The sequence below is a fragment of the Choristoneura fumiferana genome, chromosome 30, assembly GCF_025370935.1.
Source record: "Choristoneura fumiferana chromosome 30, NRCan_CFum_1, whole genome shotgun sequence".
Lineage (NCBI taxonomy): Eukaryota > Metazoa > Arthropoda > Insecta > Lepidoptera > Tortricidae > Choristoneura > Choristoneura fumiferana.
The window spans coordinates 8750531-8774424 of NC_133501.1; the positions used below are offsets into that span (position 1 = coordinate 8750531).

At 37.0% G+C, this 23894-nt stretch overlaps 3 protein-coding genes across 9 annotated transcripts in view; 2 read left to right on the forward strand and 1 right to left on the reverse strand.

Moving 5' to 3' along the window:
• The window catches only part of LOC141444837 (uncharacterized), a 38648-nt gene extending 28327 nt beyond the window's left edge, over window positions 1-10321 (forward strand). For 2 of the 3 annotated variants that reach the window (XM_074110550.1, XM_074110549.1), the window contains exon 2: window positions 3464-10321. In XM_074110550.1, the coding sequence (XP_073966651.1) occupies window positions 3589-5913 (2325 nt within the window). In that variant the 5' untranslated portion in view covers window positions 3464-3588 and the 3' untranslated portion in view covers window positions 5914-10321. Of the gene's footprint in view, window positions 1-1747; window positions 1767-3463 lie in introns of those variants that run through there. The other variant, XM_074110551.1, reaches the window with a different exon arrangement.
• LOC141444833 (uncharacterized) overlaps window positions 1-23894 on the forward strand; it is a 337995-nt gene that overhangs the window by 50585 nt on the left and 263516 nt on the right. The window lies entirely within an intron of this gene.
• Window positions 9892-23894, reverse strand: part of Sln (monocarboxylic acid transporter silnoon) — a 36989-nt gene continuing 22986 nt past the window's right edge. Inside the window, exons 17-20 of one of the 4 annotated variants that reach the window (XR_012453219.1) lie at window positions 22386-22532; window positions 20441-20579; window positions 14652-18307; window positions 9892-14586 (exon numbers count right to left, since the gene is read on the reverse strand). Coding sequence is in view for 2 of the 4 variants with exons in the window: in XM_074110554.1 (XP_073966655.1) it covers window positions 20446-20579; window positions 22386-22532 (281 nt within the window). In the remaining 2 variants the exon portion in view is untranslated. Of the gene's footprint in view, window positions 18308-19612; window positions 19662-20440; window positions 20580-22385; window positions 22533-23894 lie in introns of those variants that run through there. The other 3 variants (XR_012453218.1, XM_074110554.1, XM_074110555.1) reach the window with 3 other exon arrangements.

Genomic DNA, 23894 nt, shown 5'->3' on the forward strand with positions numbered 1-23894 from the left:
AAAACCTTTCTATTAACGACTTTCTATCTCTGGGTGTTTTACGTTGATGAGGAGAGTCACCGCCACCGGAAGGAGGGACGGTTTCTGTATCAGACACTTCCTCTGCATTCTTGTTGTGATTCTGGCTTCTCCTATACTTGCGGGTCTTTTTGTTTTTGGATTTGGTTTTGCTCTCAAAATTTTGCTTCCTGGGTATATTTTCTTCTATTTCAATTTCTGATATTTCAGTTTCTGATATATCTTCTTCAAAATTAAAATTGTTAGTAAAAGCACCAGCACATATATCTCTATAAGAGGGCTTCGAGGTTACGGCGGTTAATGGTATTGGACCTTTGGGATTCGGTTTTGTAGCTTCCCCTGTTTGGTTGTCTCTCTCTAAAGGATCAGTGTTCTTTTTCTTAGCTTGTGTAATTTTATTCAAGGCTACTTTATATGTGCAGTTGTTTTGTCCCATATAAATGCGAATTCGTCTCTCTCTCTGGAATGCTGGGCACATACTTTTTATCAAAGATAAATGATTCCCCTTACAGTTGACGCACTTGAACACTTTAGTTTCACAATTTTCATGTTTTTCACCGCATTTGGGACAGATTTGCGACTTGGATGGGCATACATGACTGACGTGGCCGAATCGCCAACATTTGGAGCATTGTGTCACTGGGTACATATACGAATCCACCACCATACGACAACCATACGCCTTAACGTACGTGGGCAGAACTGAGCCTTGAAAACAAATGCGTACTGTTTCACTCTTTACCCACGTGCCGTCCGAACTTTTTTTATTTAATCGTTTGATGGCTAAAATCTCTGCGCCCGAATCACTTACAAAAATCTCTTTTAAATCCTTTTCATCAATATCCATATCGATATCTCTCACTACTCCATAGCAGAATGATAATTCATTCGTATTTCTACATATCCACTCATATTTCTTTGTTATCTCGCTGGCCAAAAAACTGTTTGCATCATCATTGGTGTTAAATCTAATCAACAGCTTGAATGGACTCTTATATGTCACTTTCAATACTCCCTGCACTTTGTGGTTCATCAGAATCTTCGCAAATCCCAATTGTTTCGGAAGGGCGTTTTTGGAAGTAACAGAGATCTCATGAATAGTGCTCTCAGAGTACCCTGGTGGTCTAGTCGGAGAGGGCGAGCGTCGTACATCTCTACGTTTGGTTCTGGATACGACCATGAAACCATCATCATCTGCGTCACATTCCTCTTCCTCCAAACGCCGCTTGTCGCCTCGAACCTCTGTAGAGTCAGTCACGGAGTCCGCGACGCGTTGGTTATTGAGAACCATGAGTCCATCCTCCTCCTCATTTTGCGGAGTGGAGCCGTCAGAGCCGAATATAACCTTCCTGATTGCTCCTGGAGACATCTCAGGACTACATAACGGCTCAGGGTCCGCCTCCTGGCTCAAATCACTCATAATCACTACTTGAGGGTAGTTTGATAAAACACACAAATTATTGTTTAAACCACTAATTAAGTTATTTTATTCGAACACTTAAACATAAAGTCATTATAGTCAAATAGCACACACTCAGAAATATGATATGAGGCGTAAAACGCAAAATATCCGTACTTCAAAAGAGTAAACAAAAAAGCGCGACCGAGCGTAATCGCTGCGCACGCCACACTGTATTACCTATTTGAAATCAGATATACTCTATTTCCTGTAATAAAAGGTGGCAATATTACTGGTGACTGCCCATACATAGTTCACAATTCACAAGAGCTGGGTAATTTAAACATAGGTAAATACCTATTGTATGTAGATAAAGCCTTTTTTTTGTGTGACTGTAAAATTATAAGTATTCATAATAAATAAAATGAATTTTAGTGAATTTCTTAACATTACTTCTTATAAATTATAAAGATTATTATTTTTATTTATATATAACCCTGTTGCGGGTGCAGCTACTGATGCTGTCTACCTGGGCAGCGGTAATTGCTTTCCATCAGGTGACACACCTGCTTTTTTACCTTTATCATATAAAAAAAATGTTAACGAACTATACCATATAACAATAAGTATAACCTATATTACTGTGCCCAGCTCAACTTAATACAAGCACTTTACATGCTGCAGCTACACCATTATATGATTGAGCTTGCCTTTGGAATCCAAAAGCTTAATGGTTACTTAACCTGAAATGTATATTTCAGAATCTTTTTTATTTATTTATAATGGTGGAAGAAGCATTCTACACTTACTGAACATAGATATAGTTACATATTATGTTTAGTTTTAGTTTTGTAACTAAGGGACCCCATACATCTCTGTATTATTATTGCTCTTTTCATGTAATTTTTTCTTTAACTTTATACTGTAGTTCTTATGTATTATATTTGTAATTATTTTATTTTGCAAAAATGACTTTCTGCCAAGTTTCTTACAGCGCATTCTTCTTGACCATCAGGTGTTTCCGAAAGCGCTGGCCTATTTACTGAATAAATGATATAGATATGAATTTGACTTAATTCCTATGGGAATTTCTGATAAATACATCATGATCTTCATTTTCGTTGTCTTCAGTTACATGTTGAATATACGTATCGACGCTTGAAAGGAGAAAGGAGAAAATCAGTAAAAATTACCAATTCCAAACATGTCAATAACTCTCACTATCTTAAAAAAAGGTTGCTTAGTTAGTTAATTTGTGTTATGTGTAACGTTTTGATGATGATGATGATGTGTGTTCCTGTTATCCGTCACTAGGGACATAAGGCTCGTAGAAGACTTTTCCATTTGGCTCGATCTTGCGCAGCTTCTTCCACCTCTTCCCAGCCAAGAACAATTGAGATTTGATTGACTGCTTCTCAACTGATCACCCCCACTTGGTCCGAGTATGTCCAGGCCGTCTTCTGCCAGTAGATTGCCAATGGAGAACCTGCTTGGGCAAGTGGTTACTCAACCCTCGAAGCACGTGTCCAATCCAATGTGTAACATCCTACATCCTATTTATATTATAAATGCGAAAGTTTGTGAGTGAGTGAGTGGGTGAGTATGTTTGTTACTCCTTCACAAAGAAACGGCTGGGCGGATTTGGATAAGAATAAAAATAAGAATGGTTTATTAGCTGATAAAAATAGATACACATACAGAAACACTGAAATATACACATCCAAAACTTCCATCCATCACACCCATAAAATTTATTATGTAGATAGCTGGATATCTGGAATAAAACATAAGCTACTTTTTATTCCAATATTCCCACGGGATAGGGATAAAATCTCGAAATAACAACCGCTGGGCTTAGTCATGAAATTTGACTCTATTGTTTTTAATGTAACGTCAATGAAAACCACGATTCAATTTTCGGGAATTCCCACGGACGGGATTTTTTAAAAATCCCTTAATTTATTCTGCTGCTGGATCTAATGACATACGTGTACGAAGCCGCGGGTAGACACCAGTTTACTAATATTATTCTTTTCATTGTTTCAGATGCTTAACTGAATCCTGTAACTACTGGCTGCAAGTGAGGTTAGTATCAACACACGTAGCTGTTTTCCACAACTCAAGACAACTCTTCGCCTATTTCACATAATGGACTGTTAAACCCAACGGTGATGAAAAAAGCAATGGCATCACCAGAATATGAGTGTGACTACTGCACTCGCACTTTTACAAGAAAATACAACTTGTCAACACATATAGAAAACTGTCACATAAACTCTACATGTTACTGCGACATATGTGACCAAAGATTCGGCAGTCCAGCCGGCTTACAACTCCATTTAAGTCGGGGCCATAATAGGTTCCTGCAACCATATCCCGAATGTGACCTATGCGGACGTATCTTCACTAGAAAACAAAATGTGGTGTCGCATATGGTTACCGTCCATCTACAAGGCTTGGGACCTCAGATACAGTGTAATATCTGTTTTAAAACTTTTACTACCGAAAGGAATCTTAAAAGACACGTGAATCAACTACATAATCCTGATGTAGAGTATCCTACTTGTGATTATTGTAGCAAAGTATTCAAGGGCAAGCATTCTCTAATAGCTCATATACAAGCTACACATAATGTCTTAAAAGAGATCATAAAATGCGACCTCTGTGGCAAAGTTTATACAAATAATAGGAATCTGAAGAGGCATATTGAAATGTTTCATGGTGAGAAAGGAGAATTTAGGTGTGATCTCTGCCCTAAAGTATACACGTCTAACCAGAGCTTGAGACGACATGCTCGCACGAGGCATAACACAGACGAATTTAGCAATAAACCTGATATTATAGAAATAGAAGACACCAATGATGTAGTCTACGTGTACAAAACTCTTGAATTCCCTTGCCCATACTGCGACAAGCATTTCGCAGAAGAACCTATGCTTCGACAGCATGTTAAAGGCGAGCATTCATTCAAAACCTTTTACGATTACTGCAAAAATTCTTTGCTCAAACAAATGCCTGTTAAAACTAAAGAGAAAGCAGTTAAAGTAAATTATAACTGTGAAAACTGTAGCGCCGTTTTTAACTCAGTGTATGAATTGAAGGACCATATGAGAGCCAGTCATGACAAAGAGTATTCTCTAAGCACTTGTAATGTATGCTTCAGGAAGTTCTACAGCAAAGAAACTATGTTTGAGCATAAGAAGATATGCCTACCGCCTCCTAATGTCAACTCTTGCAATTACTGTGACAAGCTTTTCACTGATATTTCTAGTCTAGAGTTTCACGTAAGGATTTTCCATCCGCAAGCTCAAATAGCTGATAATGACGTCACTTCTACTAATGTAGAAGACACATCAATGGAGGCAGGCTCCTTTAAATGCGAACACTGTGATAGAATGTATTATAGTGATCGTTCTCTCAAACATCATATCAAGTTAAAACACACCACAGATGAAGTTGTGGAATGTGGTTTGTGTGGAAAAATCTGCAGCAACAAATACTATCTTGCTTCGCATATTAAGATAGTCCATAACAACGATTCTTGGTCGAAATGCGATTATTGCGACAAACAATTTAAATCCAAGAGAAATATAAGAAGGCACATAGAATACACACATTTAGGAATGCAAAGATACAAGTGCATAGAATGTGAAACACTTTTCAAAGAGAAAAGAAGTCTCCGAAAGCATGTAAGAACAAAACATCCTAATTCTACAATCTTCCCGCAATGCCATATTTGCTATAAGCGATTTGAATCGGCTAAATCGTGTAAGATACATCTTAAACTCTTGCACTCATTCAACATGAATACATACCCTTGCGATCTGTGTTCAGTATCTTTTAGCTCGAATGAAGCTCTGAACATACATTTGCAAACGAAGCATTTAGCTGAGGACCAGATTTTCAAATGCGAACAATGCAACCTTGTGTTCAATGGGCAGGAGAAATTCGAGCAACACAATGACATATGTCACGTGAACTTACTCCCAAATGTGAAACAGAAGGTGTTACCGCGTTGCATAATATGCATCAAAGATTTTAGCACCCGGAAAACTTTGAAACGGCACATCAAGAAGTTCCATGATGATTTCGATGCGGAAGAACTGGCGACGTATGGTTCGAAGAAAAGAATGTTCAATATAGAGTGTGATGAGTGCATTCAGAATTTCAACGACGATTTCTATTACGATGTGTATCAAAAGCTGAGGCATTTGAAAGACTCTATTGTATTTAAGTGTGAAAGTTGTTCGTCGTCTTATGATTGCCTGGAGTATTCTATCCAGAGGTATAAATTGATGAATTTGGAAGCTTGTAAAAGTAAGATGATTCTAAGTGAGCTGTGTACAGCTGAAATGAGTGATGAAGCTTCTAATAATGGGTCGGGGATGGAGTGTATGGAACCTGAAAGTACTACGGGGGATATTAATGTCAAATCGGAACCTATGGACTTCGAAGTTGATACAGAGGCTATCAAGGCTGAACCTATGTCTCCATAGAGATCAGAGATCGGTGTATTTGGTTATAATCATGACAATTTACTTTACTGTATAACGTTTAATACTTTCACGATTTTCACTTATAATCACTGACACCCGGAACTTAAGCCTTTTATAGCTAAAATATTCGGCTACGAGTTGGACCTCCTGGCACGAGCGAGCAATGTAAAGCTAACCTCGTTCTGGCAACACTGAAAATCAGTCCTGCAAGTAGCAATGTAAATCAACCGGATTGCGATAAAAGTAAAGCTACTAGGATATTCACATTCGCACAAATACGTAATTAAATCATTATTGAAGTTAGTTACAAACTTAAAGGTCAAAATAACAAAAGAGGAACTTGTACCATTGGCCATATGGCTGCGACGATTCGCTTGTCAGACTACGTTGTAACGGCGGTAGTGACGAACAGACAGAAATGCAGTAGTTTGTATGACGTTCGTTTAGCACGGGTTTTTAGAACTACCCGCACTTGAATTTGTTTTTTTACCGGTATCCTATCTCACCAACACGCATTGACAATAAATATTGGATGATTTGTCTGAAGATACAAGTTTGACTCAGACTTGATTCAGATTAAGTACAGGGTGTTAGTAATTGTAATGTTTCTGTCAAGTTAATAGTATTTTTATCGTATTTCGTAAAGAATTAAATTATTTATACTTAATAAAAAAAAACTGTTTATTTCACTGAATTATAAAAATGTTCCACTTAGACTCTAATCTTAATTTTAAAAGATTGTTGTTTTTAGGTATGTCCACATTCCGCTGCGAATGGACCGGACTCCAATTCAATTGAATTCTTGAAAGTGTGGGGGGAGGCTCCAATAGAGTGATCTCTCCAGGCAGGTGTTATGCCTGGGGACCGAAGTCCGAAGGACGAGCGTCGGAACTTGTATATATGCGTTCGATAGCGCGATGTAGAACATTTTTCGGAGTTTCTATTGTTGTTCACTAGATGGCGCTAGGAGTCGCTACATCAGCCACGCGGTCGCATATATACAACGTTTCGACGCTCGTCCTTCGGACTTCGGTCCCCAGGCATAACACCTGCCTGGAGAGAGTTCTCTCTATTGGAGCCTCCCCCCACAAAAGTATAGCTCCATCGATACTATTGGTGATTGCGCCAATGTCGAGTTTGGAAAAGACTATCGATGGAGCGGACTCCGCAAGCTCAGTTTATCTTGCAAGGTTCAACTAACTTCAGAGATTCGGTGGAAGTTCCGTGAAGCTGATTGTACCTACCGCCTCAAACAGAGTCCTTGCTGAATCCCCTCCACTCGCATTGGAATATGGCTTAGTAGGCATTTATTTACAAATTATGTATACATTTTATAGGCAATATTTTTAATATATACTCAGCAGCACAAAATTTGGCCCACCCTTCATACAAAATTACCGATTCAGCATACATTTGAGGGCCAGATTTTTTGCCGCTCAAGATATAAAACAATCACGTATACTTTTAGATGTACCTATTATAATTAACGTCACTATTGTACCGTTTTTGACAAACTTAAAACCTAAAAGTGGCTCCGCAGCGGTAACGTTTCGTGTGCTCTGCCTACCCCATTTGGGAATACAGGCGTGATGTTTGTGTGTGTGTGTATAATTAACGTAATTTCATCGAACGGTTGTGTTAGTTTGGCTCATGCTGTGTTATCTTAGAACAAAGTATAGAGCACTGGTAAAAACGCCATCTATTGGATGAGTCTCATAAGATAATACTCACGCGCTCGATCTCTCTAAACATCGCCTAGATGGCGCTGATAAGCTTAATGTTACACATTGTTACTATTGGTAAAAAAAAATTAGTAGAAGTAAAAATCCATAACATATATTATTATTATTCTAAATTGTTTTTTAATTTTATACGCCTAAAAGTAAAAGTACTTTTGTTTTATTCTATTAAACAAAATTTAAAATCGGAAATCGAATATGATTGCCACGAAATAGCTATGATTTGAACGTTCACAGTTTTCTTTGCTAATCATATCCAAGTAAATTTTTATTTGAAATTATGTTCTTGAAATCGGCGTAAAAGACTGCCGCCTTTTGCCTGTAACACGACCAAGCTATGTTTGCACCTCGCGCTTAACAAGAACAGTTAAAAAATGTATAATCCAATAGGAGACGAAATTTTATTAACAGCTTTCATTCTTTGTCGCCGATACAGTACAATGACTCTTTATTGTACACCACAAATAGTAAGCGATATAGAAACAGATACAGAGAGAAAAGTTACAATTATTATTAATCAAGTTCAGCTCGACATGTTTCGCACCATTCGTACCCTTGCTCTCGAAGCACTGCAGGAGCCCGAAACATGTCGATCTAAACTCGATGAAATATGTGTTATCCGTTCTATTTCACTATGAGAATCATGGTAGTTTCATGTTCAAAACTTCAATAAGCCTTGATAAAGACATCTGGGTACTGAACACACACCGAAGCTTCCAAACGATGGATATATCCATTAATTGTTTTTTATAAGAGGGGAAACGAACATGCGGGTCACCTGATGAGAAGCAATCACAGCTGTCCATGTACACCCGCAACACGAGCCATCACAGGTGCGTTCCCGGCTCTTTGAGAGATTGATAGGATGATAGGATGTGATGGAATGCGATCGCAGGAACGAATGAATTGATAAAGACAAATAAAATCATTTACTTTGGTGGCCCAGATAATCAAATTCGTTAATTGTACTTAACTGAGTAGTTTTAAAAAACACAATAATACTCGTATTAGTTTTAGGACGAATTTAACGCACAATAAAAATATTAGTTCCTCTATCTTTAATTTAATAGATTTTAATTTAAAATTTCAATACTATGACATATTTAACCTTTTCAACTGCAAATAGTAAAGCTGGTTTGAAACTCATGCCATTGCGTTAAGATCTTTTTTGCGTTGTACGTCGCATTTGAAAAGGTTAAAATTATTTATTTTATCAATACTAATGTAAAAAAACAGGAAAAAAATCAGGAACTGGTGAAGTTATTACAAAATTATTACAACTGCCACTAATGGAAAGCTACACTATGTATTAAATGATATTGTAACGGATAACTCACGTCTTAAACCGAGTTTAGCTCGACATGTTTCGGGCCCTTCTTCTCAGGAGCACGCGACTCGGCGGCTGCCGCAACACGCACACTACGCGCCGCCGCTCTGCTCGCGAAGAAGGGCTACGAAATAGCCCGAAACATGTCGAGCTAAACTCGGTTTAAGACGTGAGTTATCCGTTCAAAGTTCAAAGTTTTATTTGCTCGAATTATGGTACAAATGATGTTACAAAAAATGAGTTTAGATCAACACAATTCACCATACGTTACAATATCATTTAATATGAGTGAGTCTCACGGTAGTTACATGTTCAAAAAAGCTACACTATGTTAGACAAAGTTGTGTGGATGTTTAATATAAGGAGCTTCTGATAGGATATGTCACTTAAAGGCTGCAATTCTACTTAGATATTTATTTATCGCAATAATAATATTAATATAAATAATAAAATAAACTTATTCTTTTATTTCTATGCCAAATCCTTTGAACTTATGACCATTATGTAAATTAAGTCTATATCGTAACGCCGAATGATTGTTTGTCCTAATGTAATGTTTGTCCTATTAAAGAACTAAAACGATTATTTTACTGACCCGCGACCTTATGATAGCTATGTCTATGCAACAAATGTGTGTTCATGCAGCTCCTCCACTTCTGCACTGTAGGAACACACACAAATCTCATTTCAAGCACAATACTGTTTTTTTGTTAAATCATACCGAAACTAAATTAATGTACTAATATCAGAAAAGTATAACTGATATTGGGAATCGAACTCAATTCCTTGTCATTCCGTGATACGTGCTTCACTTACACTAAATCTAGCAGGTAGTACACTAACGCTCATCTGTGGTTTTGAAAAGGTTAAATAAGAGTCTGAACAAGGTTAAATATGTGAAATGAAAGACCATTATACACATTTCATTTATTGCATGCACATTTTATATACAAAAAGTTCTTACAGCAATTGTTACAGACAGTCATTCGAGATATAATCTCTATTAGAATACTAGTTTTTACAACGGATTTGCTTCAATAGAAATATGAACACATTCTTATAGATTATAGATATACTTAAATATATTAGGTATATGATTTCATTCAAAACTGTAACTTCTAAATTGAAAGATCTTTTCCTTCTTTCTAGCAAATGTATATAACATCAATTGTCAATTGACTAGAAATTTCATTTGAATTACGACAATTAAAAGTAGAAATTGAGTGTCAAAGTTCTGGTATTTGGATAGTTTATATTTATTAGTATATTAAATTTGTTTTAACCCGGAAAAAAGATTAATTTTCAATAAACTGTATTTCTCTAGTAACTTAAAAACAGATAAGTCACAATTTATTAGTAGTGTGTTGGTAATTTATTGGTAGCTTAGACTTAGCTTGAAAGAAATTAGTTCATGGTTCATTCCTTTTCTACTCTTAATCGTCGTTTTATTAATAAGATCGAGATTTTCCTTATAAATAAGATCGGTAAGACCGCGAATGTTTAACTTAAATAACTTTGGCGCTACTAAAATTGAAGAATATGTCCATGAATTAATTAAAACCTACACAATTGTGTGGGTCGCCGTCTCCGTAACTAAATATTAACCTCGACGTTTCAGTTCTCTGTACACGACATTAGCGCCATCTAGCGTCCGCAAGTTTGTCGGCTCTGAGGTTCTGACGTTTTGAAATTTCATTGCGACATTGTGAAAAAAATCAAACCTATCACGTATTAATTAATAATAATAATACAAAATTACTGTGATACCGTGGTTTGGGTGAACAAAGGGCTGTGAATTCATTTTCGGTCATTAAAATTAAATGAGGTAAGTAAAATTTATTCAAAAAGTGTGTTTTATTTTGGTTATGTCAGAGTTTGTTTACTTCATGTTTAGTCGTACTTTTATTTTAAAACAAAAAGATAAGGCTACTTTAATGGTTTCTTAAAAAAAAGCTAAACATATATAATTGTTCTTGTATCGCTAGTAAGTAATCAATTAAATATCGTTTTCAGATCAAAATACGTATTGTTTTGACCACCGGTTTTGTGTATATTACTCAATATAAAATTTCAACCGTTTCAAAAGGAAAATTGTTGGTATCTGCTGGACATGTCCGGGATGTAGAGGAATTAAGAACAAAACAGGGGATGTGTTCAATAATTCAAGAAGACAAACATCTATTACTAAAATTAGGCAGTTAAGTCTACACAAATTGCTTTGTTAATGACAGATTCATATGAGTATGACAGATGACAGAACCTACATTATTTCTACTTTTGGCCACTATTAGCGCTGCGATAGATTTCATTACCCCCACCTAGTACTTCGCACCCAGCGAATACTGACGTATAGTTCTGCCTGAGTTTTTCGAACTACCTGAACTTGATCCTGATTTCGTACAGGAACCCTAACATTATGTCATTGGTTTCAGTTCATGGACACATTCATCGATTATGGTAGCTCTAAAGATATGGCGGATGAAGCGATTCGAGAAAAGTCTCTATAGTAGTAGTCTCTGGGTAGAGACCTAGTTAGAAGATTCCATTTCAAAAGTACGAAATGTCTAAGTTAAGGAAACTGTGACCCAGTGTTCATAATTTCTAGTGAAGGTTTACTTTCAACATTTAATTTTATACAAGATAGGGTTCGCGAATCAGGAAACGACAGTTTCGTTTAAAACATGTAGTCATTTTATGAACATTTAACAACTGTTACTAGGTCAGGTCAGTTAACTTTAATAAGTAAATACTTACAAATGTTTAATCGTCTATGTAAAGGTTTGCTGCTTGTATTTTTCGTGTTTTGGCTTGCGTCGTGTTTTTATGTCAGATACGTCAAGGACGTGTTTCTTTCCGTTTTTATCTATCTTTAACTTAAACTTGTTATAAATAAAACCTTGTTTCTAATAAATCGTATAGTATTACTATAATTATGACAGTGATATTTTCATAGTATAGCTAGTTTTTAGTTTCTACATAACTCAAAAACATCTTTCCGTCGCTCGAAAAAGAGCATGACCTTTTTAAAAACGCACCCACTTATGAAATATGTTTTCACACCAAACGCTATGGCTTAGACAAAAGATAAAAGTAATAATATAATAGCTCTAATAAAAACCAAATGCCAAAATAATAAATATCTTAACACCCATAGTAATGATTAGTGCAAAAACATACTTGACACTCTAAAAACGATTTAATCTTTGATTATAAATGGACATCGCGCGGAAACTACATACATTTTCAAAGCACTCCAACTTTTTAACGATTAACGAACCATTATAAGCCAGTCAAGATGAAATCACTTTAACAACGAGAAGTAGATATCGATCTAAAAATCTAGCGTAGTTGGCGCCACCACCTACCTACACTATAAAAACTAACGATATAATAGTTAATTCACACAGATTTTTGGATCATTTTTTCCTTCCAGTACCACAAAAAAAATACATCCATATCATTGCTTAAATTTTTTGCTATCCATTTTTAATCAAAGATATATTTTGATCTTGAGAAATGAAATGGTGCTAACACTATTTGATAGAACAAGCAACTTCAAACAATAATACAAAAAACTCAAGTACTTAGCACCTTCATTCCTCATCATAATCAAGTTTTTTTTTGTTGCCTAATATGATAAACACACTACTTAAAAGCGAGCAAAGGCAGACATGTCATATCCTTTTAAAGGAATTTTATTAGTAAACCTTTGAGCAATTACGTGATATTTTTACTGTTTATCTACGTTTGCATAATATAGCTCTTTAATTTTCAACTAGCAACTCGTCTTCATTATTTAACCTTTTCAACAAAACTTCAAGTTGAAAAGTCATTTAACCTTATGCATTTTGACGGATATATCCATCGTGTTTAACCTTAAGAGCCCCCTTACGCAAGGGACTTTCGAGCGTTGTCGTCATACCTACTACGAAATTCGAAAATCTAAGTTCGTATCTTATCGTACCGTCCCTCTCACTCTTGAATTTAATAATATTAAGGTCTGCGGGACGGCAAGATACGAAGTTCGAATTTTGCACTTCGTGGTATAGCGTATGGGGAGCGTCGACGAAAAGTTCGCGTGGAGGCGTCGCGACGTCTGTTGAACAAAAAAAAAACCAGTGACGTCACGGCGTCGCTGTGTGAACGTAGAGTTAAATTAGACGTTGGTGCTCGCGCTTGCACGAAGTGAGGTTGCGGCGCCAATGCGCTAGTATTGCGTTGACGCTACGCGAGTTGCGACAGCACGAAAACACTCGAAATACAGTCATTCATCATGTCCTTTTATCATTTTTTTTCATTCCATTGCATAGCTAATGTCCCTTTCTCCAAATACCCATTCAAAAATAATTATTCGAGAATATTTTGACTACATACCCTTTTCAGAAGTATACGAGGCTTAAGTCACATACTTTATTATATTTATCTCTTCTCAAAATCATCGAACCTAAATTTTAGTTATCTAAGTACCTACTTCTGTAATATGGCCGCATATCTTATTTTGGTCAAATAATATGTATAATACAAATAACATTATCATCACTAAAGACTTAGACTGCGTTTCCACCAGAGATGTGCGAGTATGTGTTGCACGTATAATCACGAAAAGTGAATGTTGAGTACTTTATTAAAATATAATGTTGCACTGAATATCTAGACACGGCTCCAGTAAAAAAACGCTTTATTTTAGCCCTGAAAACCAGATTAATTTTCGATTAACTGCAAAATTAGATTTTTTGTTGCTTTAAAACAAATAAATAGTTAGTGTGCGAACAAGTGACGTCATAAGTTGCTATTTCCATTCAAACTTTATGGGAGAATTATGTTTTGACAGCTCATAAAAAGTACGTCAATTGATTGGTGGTGTCAACATCCCTATTCTGTTCACTAACTAGACCGACACATACAGAAAAATATTGTTTGTTTAAATTACTGAGTAGGTTAACATTCTCTTCCCATCCCTCTATCTATGTACATACTTGTTCTCGAGGAGGTACATGATTCGTATGTAAATACATACGTAAGTGCAGATTTTCCTATTATTCTAGAATAAAAAATGTATATGAACACATTTTAATTTTGAAAATATTATATTTCCATAGGAAATATATAGGTACAGTAATTTGAAAGTTTTTTAAAGCTATGCACTCTTTTGCCTAATGCTATTGAAACCAGAATATATCCCATATATTTACCATAAATTCGATTGAATAGCTTCAGGCTCAGATGCATGATGCATACCCATATTCGAAAATCAAAAGTATAGGCAATCAGCAAAAAATAATGATAAAGACATTAAAACCACAAACAAACGGCTCTTATAGATACATGTATTTGCTTTTGGCTGTCCACACTTATGTATCAAACATAAGAGGGGATTATAATTAATTATTTACCTTCTTGCGTAGATCATTTTCCATACATTACCACCATGTAATTGCAGTCTTAAGTAAACATTATTTTGGTCAAGTTAGCCACCTTGTCTGTACAGACTTATTCTATCCGATGTTAATTTATTTATTACCTTTCTTTTAGTGCATTTTTAATCATATTTCAGTTGTCTAAAATACTAACTAAAACTTTATTTTTTATACTCATTTTCACGTTAACCTTTACAATTGTCATATTAACCTTTTAAATTTTTCATGTTAACCTTTTCAATTTTTCACGTTAACCTTTTCAACGTCAATAACGGTTATATCCGTAATAAAAGAACAAGATAGACGTTGATCTGATGGCTTCCTCGGGCAACGTATTGGCTGGCATATAATTCAACAAGGACCTGTAGAGAGCCTGCCCAATAAAAGCTATCTTGGTGACATTTATACAATATGGATTTTTAATAATTTAGTCTTGTTATTTTCTTTTAAGCACATATATGTAAAGAATAGAAATATTGTCAATTAAAAATAGTATAACGTTAGCATTTTTTTTAAACAAGCTTTACTATTTACTTTCAAGCTTGACATTGAAAAGGTCTTTAGTAAATACAGCTTTAGTGACGCTACGCGTGCTTAAAATTTGTGTTTTGGTCATCAATCCACCAGTTTTGTATGAAAAACGATATAAATTGTTCAAGGGAATGTGAAAACGCAACTAATAAACCCATACATGAACGCTGGATGAGTTTATTTTAACTTAACATTTGTTTACCTTAATTTGTCACTTGGACATTTCGCTCATCCAAAAGAACGATGGCATATTTACAAAAACACAGGTTTTATACCTCGTATTGACGGCATGATATCTTTAAATCACTTTCTTGTATATTTATGAAAAAGAAATTAAGTATGCCAATATTTTGTTAGATGAACAGTTTGCTCAACTAAAATTTATAATAACACGCACATATTTTTATGTTTTTATGGCTTTTATATACGATGTTCGCCAGTGAAAAGTAATTCTTTGAAGCACAGTACTATTCGCAAAGCGTGGTATTTAATCAAATAACTACATCTGCACTTGTCAGCAGTGAAAATAATAATTACATATTTTTCCCGTTCTTTGCATTTGCATTAGCTAGACAATGTCTTGTCTAACGTTTATTAAAAGATCAAAGCGAAAGTTGGTAAGTAGTGAACTTGTTTTTAAACTAAGTTCTCTTGTAGATTTAGTACATAGTTTTAAACAATACTTTTTATATCAAAAACTTCCAATGAAGTGTCTTTTTTACTTATTCTAGTCCAATAAAACATTGGACTTATAAATTACAGAATACAGACATCTCACAGAAGAATTATTTAGATACACTTCACTCCAATCAAAGTTAATAACACTCAGATACTCAGAACAATATAACAAACAGCTTTAGTCATTTTTCAATCTGCTAGCTCACACAGATTGTCAACTTCGCAATCATTTTCGGGCCATACAAGTCTCAGTGTTCCTATTCGGTCAAAATTACTTTACAAACATTTACGTGATTGATATCGGTGAAACGCTCATTCTGGTATAACTTGCCCATTACTCTGGTCAGAATGACGATAGAATTACCGTGTAATTCTCACTGATGGAAAATGGTCGAGAACGAGACTGATGACAATTTAAAAAATCAATACTATTCGTCAGTCCAAGCATTCTTGACAACCAAGAAAAAGTATAATTTTTCATCAAGCATTATCAATCGCATAGCTTGCTTGTCAAGCACATCAAGATTCGTTCTAAACGGTCAAAATTGCCAATTTTTCACGTAAAATTGACCTCCTTGTCAAGCAATTTTGACAGTCTAACATTTTAGACCTGCAAGAATATTAGCGCAAGTTGCACTACTTACATTGCGAGGCCGAAAAGCAAATGACTTTTAAGTGACCAATAGAGCGCTGCAATGTAATGCAAGTTGCATGATATTAGTTGCAGGTGTAAAGTTGGCTTAAGGACCGGAAATCATTAATTCGTAGCACAATCCACACGATGCGTCCATCACGCTACATAAACATAATATGTATATCAAACTCCTCCTATTTGGCTACCTTCGAAACTCTAGTACTTACATAATATGAATTTGTACACTCAGAACTAGCTAGTTCCGTGTGTACATCTCTGAGATGCCACAAATATTCGATTATCATAGGTAAATAAATTGTCATGAAAGAAAACATTTTTTTCAGCATTTGTTCAAAGTAACCGATTGGGTTTTTTCTCATAGATTATACCCGCTTCTGAAAATAACCAATTCATTATTCACCAAAATAAGACAGGCCGCAATTCGCTATTTGGTATTCGACAAAATCACTATTTGTGGCATTTCTACTCAGGACCACGTCTCAACATCGAATCTATGTCACCCGATATTTAACGATTTTAACAAAAATTTTAAACTTGTACGATTTTCAGGACTTAATCACGTTTTTTATTTTGTTAAATACACCTCAACGTTAAGGCCACATTAAGGTCACAAGTAGACAGGCCATATACTATGAAGTGCAAAATTCGAATTTCGTATCTTGCCGTCCCGCTAACGCTAATACATATTATTATAAGAGACTGAGAGGGACGGTACGATACGAACCTCGATTTTCGAATTTCGTAGTAGCCCAGCTGGTCCGATATTCTGGTGCGCGCACGTGTAGTATCTTGTTCATTTAACCGCGCGAGTTTTTTGAACGACCCGCATTTCATGTTGATTTTGTACTGACACAGTATCAAATGTGCAGTTGTTGTGAGTGGAACAAAAGTAAGAATACATTTTACTAATTGGCTTAAACGTCTCAAAACTGTATCCCAACCAACATGGCAGTTGGTCATTTAAGAATGCTGCAATATGGTCGAAACGTCGAAGCAATTTAAGCAATATTACACTTTTGATTAAGTCCCGAATGTTTTAGGCATTTTAACATTTTCAACGCGAACTCATTTCAGCAGCGGTTAAAGTTATCTTTTAAAAACACCACTGTCGCTTGAACATTTCATGACAGTACCGGTTAAATGAATCACGTTAAGGTTAAATTAACTGTAAGCAGCGTTGAAAAGGTTAAAATGTATATGTATACATTATGACACGAACTAAATTCCGTCAATTTAAATCATATGAAATCGGGTAGTCGTGATTGAACTACCACTTAAATTGTAATCGGTTTCATATTTAGCTCGGTCAACTGTTTTGTTTAAACTAATAAGTAATTATATCCTTCTTAACTTAAACATGCGATATTTTAAAATTATACAGAATTATTTCAGAAGTTGGTTGGATACGTTTGATTGAACATCAATTCTTTAGAGAGTTTTTGATTGACAGATGTTTTCATACATAGATATATGTTCAAAGCGTATTACGTTAAAGGCATAACTACATTTAAACTCATAAATTCAGATAAAAACCCTTTACAAGGATTTTAAGTCGGTCAAACCCAACCATCTGTTCAAATATCCCGGAAAATAGTTTTGATTATGTCGTGGTTAAATATACAATGAAATAAAACAACATAAGGTTAAATATTAGTGCGTCAATGCTTATTTTGACTGGCGTCGAGCCTTTTCTAAAGGCCATTTTCATTCTACCATTAACCTCTATATAAAGATGTATACTAAAGATATAGATATGTAGTAGTCACAGTTAAACACAATACGTTACAATAGAATAAAAGAGAATGAACGATACACAAGACTGCGGTGTAAGCGAGACGTCACTATATTTCACAATTAGGTGCAAACTTTAGTCACATATCTATACCCTTTGTATGCATAATACATACAAGTGATGTTTGGTTGAAATGTATAGTCACATTAAATATTAAGATACAAGTGTTAGGTATGTATATGTTAGGTAGGTACTTCTTTATTGTACGAAGTCCATTGAAGATTGAGATTGCGTACACAACCAGGCGTGAATTATCTGTTGAATGGAAGAAAAAAAATACGTATGAGAATTTAATTAGTTCAAATTAATTATTATACCAGGTGTTAATTAAGTAATTGAAAACCTCAGACATACCAACAGCCTTTTTAGGGTTCCGGTGCCAAAATGGCAAAAACGGAACCCTTATAGTTTCGCCATGTCTGTCTCTCTGTCTGTCTGTCCGTCCGCGGCTTTGCTCAGGGACTATCAGTGCTAGAAAGCTGTAATTTTGCACGGATATATATGTAAACTATGCCGACAAAATGGTACAATAAAAATAAAAAATAAAATTTTTTTTTAGTGCACCTCCCATAGACGTAAATTGGGGATGTTTTTTTTTTCTCATCCAACCCTATATAGTGTGGGGTATTGTTGGATAGGGGTTTGCTAAGACGATTTTTCGATTCAGTGATTTGTTTGCGAAATATTCAACTTTAAAGTGCAAATTTTCATTAAAATCAAGCGTCCCCTCCCCCCCTCTAAAACCGGTGGGTGGAAAAATTTGAAAAAATTCAGGATGGTAGTAAGTATATTTAACTTACAAGGAAAACTATAACGGCTAAGTTTGCTTGAGAATTATTGATAGTTTAAGAGTAAATAGGAGCCCCTAACTAAGGTATAAAATATACCTAAACTTGGAAGATTCCGTATAAAATACGAAATCCTTAGAAAAATATTACATATTTTTTTCGGTATGGCTACGGAACCCTATTTTGGGCGTGTCCGACACGCTCTTGGCCTATTTTTATTTTGTCGAGAAATTTCGCCTTAGAAAGCTTGGAGGTGGTGTAGGGGTGGGTATAGCAAGTACCCCGGACTGCCCAAAACCTATGTTCGATTCGTGATTCCTAGCCTTTCTTTTCTGATTTTTTTTAAATGTGTTCTAATGTAATTAGAGTTGTAGCTCCTAACTTTACTAACTCTCAGCAGCCTACTAACTCTCTCGCTCTCTCGACGGCTACCAACTCCCCACGGCTGGATTTAGAGGTCTGGAGGCCTTGGAGCAACAAAGGAGTAGTTAATTGTCCTTCCTGGACAATGGCGCCCAACGAGGGGCAATATCCACGACTGACATTAAATTAAAACACCATTTGTTTATTTCAGGTAATAAAATCCATATTAGCTTTGAAGCGAACTCTGGTATAGCTAGGGCGTAGTGGTGGTCGCAGAAATAAAAAGATTTTGAATTTAAATGGCTTTTACTTGCCGAACAAAAGAATTACAAAAAACATATAATAAAATTCAAACGACTGTATTTGGTGTAAGTCTATTGGCGAGTGGCGGGCGGCGGAGCAGCTCCCGCGCCGGTCGCCGTATGCGTGTGTGAGTGCGCCGTCGATACACACACATGCTAGACGTTAACAGCTTAGTTATATTTAGGCTGAGAATGCTTAATTCTATGTTAGTCAGATACTAATAATTATATAAATTTAAAAATCAGTTCAAAAGAGTCATACTCGATTGACATATCCGAGCGCGCTCATTCCCGAACCATGACTTTCAAGTGTTACAAGCTTTTATTTAGTTTCACCTGTCCCGTTGTCTGTCTGTCTGTCTGTAATCAAATCTTGCAAGTTAAATGCAACCAACAATAGTAATTGGATTGACTTGAAATTTGGTATACTTTTGTAAATTGTGTGACATTAATCAGGTAGTGACATCCTGGTAGTCCGGCCAGGATCGTCTCCGCAGGACGGAAGTCTTCAACGGTTAATGGCATCGACTTGAAATTTGGTATGCAAATTATTCTTGTGAACCCATGACATGACATGACCTCCCAGACGCTTGACTTGCCCGGAGTGCCTAGATCCTTAAATCCGCCCTGGTCTCTACCAACCAAGAACATATTTTCTTTATTGTCCTTCCTGGACAATGGCGCCCAACGTGGGGCCCAACACGACCCTGGCATTAAATTAAAATTGAAGTTATTGCTTATTTCTGATAATAAAATCCATATTAGTGACCTTTATTGGGCGATTATTCGAGCGGACAGACAGACATGGCAAAACTATAACGGTTCCGTTTTTGCCATTTTGGTTACGGAACCCTAAAAAATGAGACGGTTGAAATGCTCGATTAATCGCCCTCTTATCCTTCTTCGACAGAATATATTTAAATAAAAAGACTCACAATTTTCAATCGACCGAAGACTCGTCCTCATTCTTCGTGCAGACATGGAAAGCGAGCACCGGCAGCACGCCCAGCACCATGCAGGACCCCATGCCGTAGAAGCACCACGAGTAGCCGCCCGTCACGTCACGGACCAACCCTGGAATCAGCGTAGTCAAATTAACACGGAAAACTCACGTCACGTCTAAGCCGCTTAAGGGCCTACCCGAGGTTTTCATCGATTTTTGACAAGTTTTGAATCGTATCTCCTACTTTTGCACTACAGATAGAATTATAAGTCAAACGGCTACCGGTCCTCCAATCTTTTATCTCCATTTTTGTCTACCGGATTTAAAAAAAAATACTTAATTCTGTATGATTTTTTTTATACATTGTCTGAAAAAACACTTATTTCGTATCTCTATTGACATGAAACATCTAACATATATGAAATGTACCTATTTGGGTTCGTCTTTGACGTCTCTAAAAAGTGGTCGAGGGTTTTCATTTGAAACTAATTAACACAAAAGTTATGGCCAGAAAACCAGTTTTTTGGCCTAAAATTGTTCAACTTTGATGCCAAATATCTCGAAAACAATGAACTTTGAAGTAAATATGGGATACTATATTGCTTAAAGCCGTTGTTGTTAATATAATAAGCTACAAAAAGCATTAGAAAACTAAGGAATTCAGATCGAAGGTCATTGGGGCATGGGATCCCCTTAACCGATTTAGATGATTCGGTATACTTACAATCAGGGATGTAACGGATGTGGTTTTATCGGAACCGAAAGCGAAACCAGATGTTTTCAATTTAGTTTATCGGAACCAGAAACGGAATCAGAACCGGAACCAGAATCGGAGCCTAAGTGATAGGTGGACGAGATGTTAAGGGTAGGTCTATTAAAAATAAAATTCTAAATATTTTGATGTACGCCGCTTATACATATCCCGCAGCCCCGCACCACCCCGCACTAACAATTTACTATAATTGACAACCGAAATAAGTAATGTATCTATGTAAACTCTTTATTGTATAAAAGAAAAGAAACAAAACACAATTGACAAACTTTGAAATACGTATTCGTAACTTCAGTTTCAAAAGTAACGGAACCGGAACGGAAGTTCCAGTTTAAAGGAAACTAAACCGGAGCTCCATAACATCCCGGATACAGATAGTTTGAGTCCCGGGGAACGACATAGGACAATTTTTATCTCGGAAAATTGCATAGTTTCCTTGGGATTGCGATAAAGGAATGAGGGCTATCGCGTATGAATTCGCCGCTAGAGGCGCTAGTGTAGTGTGAGGTCTCCGAAATGTCAAATGCCACTGTTTTTGGGCGAGCCTCGGGTAATTAGAATAATTTTTGAGAACATTTTGCAATCATCATCCCAGCCTATATACGTCCCACTGCTGGGCACAGGCCTCCTCTCAGAGCAAGATTGGGCCATAGTTCCCACGCGGGCCCAGTGCGGATTGGGAACTTCACACGCACCATTGAATTGCTTCGCAGGTTTGTGCAGGTTTCCTTACGTGTTTTCCTTCACCGCAAAGCTCGTGGTAAATTTCAAATGTAATTCCACACATGAATTTCTCAGAGGTGTGAGCCGGGATTTTGCAATATCTGAAATTAATTACGGCAAATATGCGTTACGGGTTACGGGGCAATGATTATCTGTGTTTTGAGACATTGCTTGTCTTTCGGAAACTTTGTCCTTTTTTTTCGACCAAACGGGACTACGCAACACGGGCATGCTCGATATTTTTATGGTACGGTTTTGAGGTATTAAATATGATTTAAATGTAAATTTTGTTAACGCCCGTAATAACAAACTAACCACTATACTTCAAGCAGGACCTTTGTCTACAGTGGCGCCAACTGGTAAGCGCGAAAACGGTAGTCCTCATTCTACGCAGAGAAGTCGCGGGTAACAGGCTAGTTCTGCATAGCTACTCTTCACTCACCGGCAGTGGGCGGCACGGAGATGGCAGCCAAGCTCTGGAACATCCGGACCAGCCCGTAGGAGGAGGCGATGCGCGCCGTCCCGAACGAGTCCGCCAGCAGCACCGGCACCAGCAGGAACCAGCAGCCCAGGCAGAGGCCGTACGCGCCTAAAACCAAGGTTAAGTCATTTTCATTTGTGTAAACAGTAACATGTGGTTCAACAAATAAAACCTCACCACTTGTCAAAATCATGAGTCATTTCCCGCACGTCATGAAGAATCGGTAAATGAGTACACAGGACCATGTCAGTCAGTTGTCTCAGTCAGCGGTATCGGCGGTTTTCACAAAAACAAACTCGCAAATGTGATTTGTGTCGCAGGCGGAGGCGTCTCATTAAAGCCCTCAGTCTTCGACTTCGGCTTCTAATAGACTCTCGTTCGTAATTCCTTGTTTACCGCCCTTAAGACACAATGTACTATTGTGACAGACATGTGGTTTACATGTTAATTCACACTATCAAAATCAAGACCGGCAAGTCAGAATCCGTAATCCACCCCAAAATAGTACCTACCTGAGTCAGTTGTCTCACCTCCGGCACAAAATCTGTGTTTTGTGCCCCAGGCGAGGAAGCGAATGGCTATCGACTATTTTCTCGCTCAAGAAACGAACAAAAGATGTACTTAGATCCTGTGTGGTGTGAGTAAAAGAGACACATATACTCAGCGGCGGCCTTACCCATTGCGACTAATCGCGAGGCTCCGGGCGGCAGGTCTTTGCGGGGCCCTTTGTCCTTCGTGAAAAGTATGTGATGCGAAATAGTACATTGTGTCTTAAGGGCGGTAAATAAGGAATTACGAACGAGAGTCTATCAGAAGCCTGAAGTCGAAGACTGAGGGCTTTAATGAGTCGATGTTCGTAATTCTAGTACCGCCCGTGCGACATACAATGTTTTTCATCACATTTGCGAGTAAAATTGTATGTTTGTACAAGAAAAACTAATATTTAAAAAAAAATTGCCGATACCGCTGATGATGGCGTGCGTGTGCAGCGCGCGCACGGAGCAGCAGCACACCATGCAGTAACAAACTCATTTACCGACCTTGGGCTTCATGGCATGAAAATTAGTACGGGCAATGACTCATTTACCGACCACGGGTTTCATGAGAAGCACATTAAGGTCGAGGGTTTTATTTGGGGGGTTGCAGCTAAGGTAGCCTGCATGTTACGACACTGTTTACGAGCAAGTGTGATGAAAATATAGTTGAAGAATCTACATTTTTTTTTCAATTTAATTGGGTTGTTGCGCGAGGGCCCGAGTGATTTCCCTGTTCGCCACCCCCTAAGGCCGCTGCTGTATAGATTAATAGTTAATCGCTGCCTGTTCACACTGCCGGTGAGAACTTTCTCTTCACTCTTGGTCGCAGCGACAAGAGATATCAAAACTTGCTGAACTATAAAACTAGCTCAGAGATACTCGCTCAGCGATGTTAGCTTGGCGTCCGTTCCGCTGGTGCGAGTAATCGCCCGTC